The 4,436-nt window shown below is 29.1% G+C and overlaps 1 protein-coding gene across 1 annotated transcript; it reads left to right on the top strand.

The window, feature by feature from the left end:
• Nucleotides 1–1,108: 1,108 nt before the first annotated feature.
• On the top strand, nucleotides 1,109–4,436 carry LOC130448693 (dnaJ homolog subfamily C member 8). The gene is made up of 4 exons (XM_056786168.1): nucleotides 1,109–1,280; nucleotides 1,418–1,738; nucleotides 1,888–2,124; nucleotides 4,231–4,436. The coding sequence occupies exons 1-4, from the start codon at nucleotides 1,230–1,232 to the stop codon at nucleotides 4,351–4,353; spliced, it is 732 nt and encodes a 243-aa protein (XP_056642146.1). The 5' UTR covers nucleotides 1,109–1,229; the 3' UTR covers nucleotides 4,354–4,436.

Here is a 4,436-nt window from a genome sequence, read left to right as displayed (position 1 = left end):
TCAAGAAAGCTAACACAGGTATATACGAGAAAATAAATTGTTTAGCCCACGGTCTCCAGTTTGACGTAAGTCAGCTGTTTTCTTAAACTGCTCAACTGATTATTGACAGCTGTCCTTTTAAAAATCATTTTTATGAGGTAAATTTCATAAGTTGCATTTTGAAAACATCAGTTTATCCAGTGCAAGTATTCTGTAAAACATTTTTGTAGCTCTATTAATCCGTCCTTCCGTTTTACAAATTATATGTAGATATGTCAATCTAAAAATTTTGTGTTTGTTGGGTATGACGTTAGTGTGAAAGTAAATTCGATAATTTGCATTATAGTCATTTCACTAACATGAAATACACTTAACTTGCAATTTATGCAGTGTCTGAATTATTTAATTAGAAAAGAACAAAAGGGTAATACTAGAATATTATGACATTGATGCTCAAACCATTAATTTTAATTTTGTTCAACCCTGAAAGTCTGATTACCTACTCATTTATAGATAATTCCAATGTAATATACATATAAACAATTTATTTGTACCTAACTAGTTTTATATTGTAATTACTGCCATTATGTATTAATTATCAACCATATGACGTCTGTGGTGAAGGTGAAGCGAAATTTTTGAAAAATCAAATAAGTTTTATTTAAATGGAATAATAACTCGTCTTTTACAAAAGTGTAATTAAAATTTTAAAAATCGCATAAAATACATTATATATCTCATAAATACTTCAATTCAAGATTAAACCAGCTCAAAAACTAAAATGTTGCTTTGTATAATACAATGCAGACTTATTTATCTCACACGATTTATTTTTGAACAAAATTAAACTTCAATTAATTCATTTTATTCAATAAACGTAGCGACCTCTATATAAAAGTAACCAAAGCCATTACACCTTAGTTTTAATTTAAATAAGGGATCTTCTTTCGCGATAATGTTCATGTTTTTTATTATAATAAAGTTATTTCCTGGTACGATTTGAAATATTTTAATAAGGATTTTGCAAATTTATTAATTATATTAATAATGCGATATAATTCTAATTGCAAAGTCTAATCTAGCTAGAAAACGTTCAGCAATGTAGTACCAACATAACGTGAACCAGATTAAATTGCAAACACAATGTCAATTGTCAATGTTAGTCTAAAAATATTGTGATGAGAAAAGTTTCCAAACAAATGTTATACCTAGTATAATTTATAGTTGGTTGCTGAGAATCATTTTCTAAGATGTCTACAAGTGTAGATGCTGATCACAAATTTAATACATTTTATACAGAAGTGAGTACTACATAAAATCATTCTTGTAGGTTTGTTCAGAAAGAAAAATTGTAAATATAACTAGTTTTTTAAGTTTTGTAATTAACACTATTGTTATAATCAATAGTAATTTACTGTTGACATTTTTTTTCTTTTAGGTGAAAGAAATAGAAAAAAGAGATTCTGTTTTGACACCTAAACAACAAATCGAACGACTGCTTCGACCTGGATCCACTTATAGAAATTTGAACCCTTTCGATGTTCTACAAGTTGAACCAGAAACTCCCCTTGACGAAATAAAGAAAAAATATAGACGTCTATCTATTTTAGTGCATCCTGACAAAAATCAAGATGATCCTGATAGGGCCCAACAAGCATTTGAAGCTGTTAACAAAGCATGGAAAACATTAGAAAATGAAGACACGAGGAAAAAGTGCATGGACATAATCGAAGAAGCAGTTGGCAGAACAGATTTAATGGTACGTATTTCCAAAATATTTTCTATTAAAATTGTAATTATGCAAAATATTTAATAGATTAATATGTGAAAAGCCTTTTTTTCCAATTTACTTGAATGTATGTTATTATTTGATTATATCCACATATTTGACCACATTAGCGTTTGTAGCTTGCAGAGAAGAAAAAGAAAGCAAAAAAGGAAGGAAAAGATTCTATACCAGAAGATGATCCTGCTCAATACAAACATGCAGTTTATGTTTTGACTATGAAACTATTTGCAGATATGGAACGTAAGAGGCGTGAATTAGCCGAAAGAGATCAAGAAGAAAGGAAAAGAAAAAGAGAAGCAGAAATTGAAGAAGAAGAGTCAGCCAAAGCGCAAAAAGAATGGCAGAAAAATTTCGAGGTTAGTATATTGCTTTTCTGAACCAGTGGGAAGTTATCCATGGGTTTGTACCATAGGTATTTTTTACTGAAAGTTTGAGAAACAATGTCAATAGAGGAGACATATAATGCATTATAATTGGCTACATAATTTTACTACCAAAAATTGAAGATTAAGTGGTTAAAAAATTTTTAAACATGTGTTTTATACATATTTCATGATTCTGAATTGAAGACTCAAAATATAAAGAAAAATTATTTCACTATACCAAGGTTTATCTAATTAGAAAACAATTGTGGTGGAAGTATTTTTTATAACTTCAAAAAATTAATAAAGTATACTTTATATAAATATGGAAGAAAATGTAGTTGATTTTCTTTACTCTTTGGCAAAAAGGCAAAATATCACTTTGAAATGATAATAGCACATGTTCAACAAATGGCAGATATCTTAAATTTAGAAATTAGAATATTTTAATTATCCTGTTAAAAAAGATGCCTGGAATTGTGGTGTGTATAAAGTATATTTACTAAAAGACATGTCAAAATTGCACGTCTCCTAAACATTAATAGAGCTTACCAGAATGGTGCTGACTGAGTGTAAATCACATGTAATTATGAGAGATGGAAAAACTCATGAAATAGATATAAATCAAGGTGTCAGACAGGGTGACGGACCATCAACAACTCTATTTAATATTTGACTAGACATAGTAATAAAAGACTGCAAGCTGAGAGGTACAATTATTACTAAAATGTCCAAATATTAGCGTACACAGATGATCTGATGATAATAACAAGAATTGTAATGAGCCTGAAGGAAACATTCTTGAAGATCGAGCAAGAAACTAGTAAAAGAGGATTAGAACTAAATGAAGGGAAGACTAAGTATATGGAGTTGAAAAGGAAAACAAATGGCGCCAAACATAAGAATATAGAGGTAAGGAAATATGTATTCGAAGGGGTTAACAATTTTAAATACTTAAGAGTAACAGTTAACAACCATAATGAACGAGGAGAGGGAATTACTCAAAGGATCCAATCAGGCTACCGAGCATATCATAAATTCCGGCTTCTAATGCTATGCAAAAAAATCTGTTGACGTACTAAAATGAAAATCTACAGAACAGTCCAGCAGTAGCCTATGGAGGAAAAATGATGATTCTTTCAAAAGCTGATGAAGAAAAACTTAACACATTTGAAGGAAAAATGATAAGAAGAATACATGGGCCAAAAAAAGTGAAGTGCAGGACATTATAGAATCCTAATGAATGCGGAAATTAAAGAAATCTTAAATATGGAGACTAGCACCAGATATATAAAATCGCAGCGATTACGATGGCTAGGACACATAAAACGGATGAAAAATAATAGTGAAGTTAAAAAAATAACACTGGCACAAAGGAATACCAAAAAGCCAATAGGAAAGTCAAGTAACAAGTAATCTGAATTAAATGGGAGTCCGTGGATGGTGGAGTAAACCCAGGACAGGACTTTGGTGAAAAAAACAAAGAAATAAAATATGTTTCTTGTAACAGGTATAATCGCTACATATATGAAAATATCAAAGATGACGTTGTGTACACATATATGTGAATTATGTAATAATTAAATTTAAATAGAAATACTCTCATCAAAATTATTGATTAATATGTTCTTTATTCAGTGTCCTTTACAATAGTTAAAGAAAATTTGGAAACATTTTGGGACTTAGATTTCAAAATGAACGAAGCTCGTCAGCTCTCAAACGTAATCTTTATGAATTTTTTTTTGTTACAAAAAATACTACATACATCTTAATTTTTGGTTAATTGTTTTCTAATTAGGTGAACTTTGTTATAGTTAAAACTTTTCTTTATTTTTTGGGTCTTTGGTTCAGAATCATGAAATATGTCCATAAACAAAAGTTTAAAAATTTTTTATCCACTCAACCTTCAATTTTTGGTGGTAAAATTATGTAGCTTATTATAATGTCATTATATATCTCCTCTATTAACATTTTTTCGCTAAAAATTTTCATTTTATGTTGTGGAAAAATGGTAGAAATCCGTGAATAATTTCACACGGCCATTTGTGACAGTATTCAATACCAGTAATTCAATTTGGAACTATTAATTTTGTTTTTTAGGAATCGAGACAAAATAGAGTCAATAGTTGGCAAAATTTTCAAGCTAGTAAAAAATCTAAAGACAAATCGAGTAAAAAAATTAAAACCTTCAAACCACCGAAAAATAAACCAGAATCCAGATAAGGAATGGGAAATTAACTTTTGTAATAAGTGTGTAGTAAATAATTATATGATTCTGTTATTTGAAATAAAAGATTTTTTTGCTA

This window comes from Diorhabda sublineata, chromosome 9 (genome assembly GCF_026230105.1).
Source record: "Diorhabda sublineata isolate icDioSubl1.1 chromosome 9, icDioSubl1.1, whole genome shotgun sequence".
NCBI lineage: Eukaryota > Metazoa > Arthropoda > Insecta > Coleoptera > Chrysomelidae > Diorhabda > Diorhabda sublineata.
The sequence above is the reverse complement of the archived record's forward strand: the minus strand, read 5'-3'. Positions and strand labels throughout refer to the sequence as shown.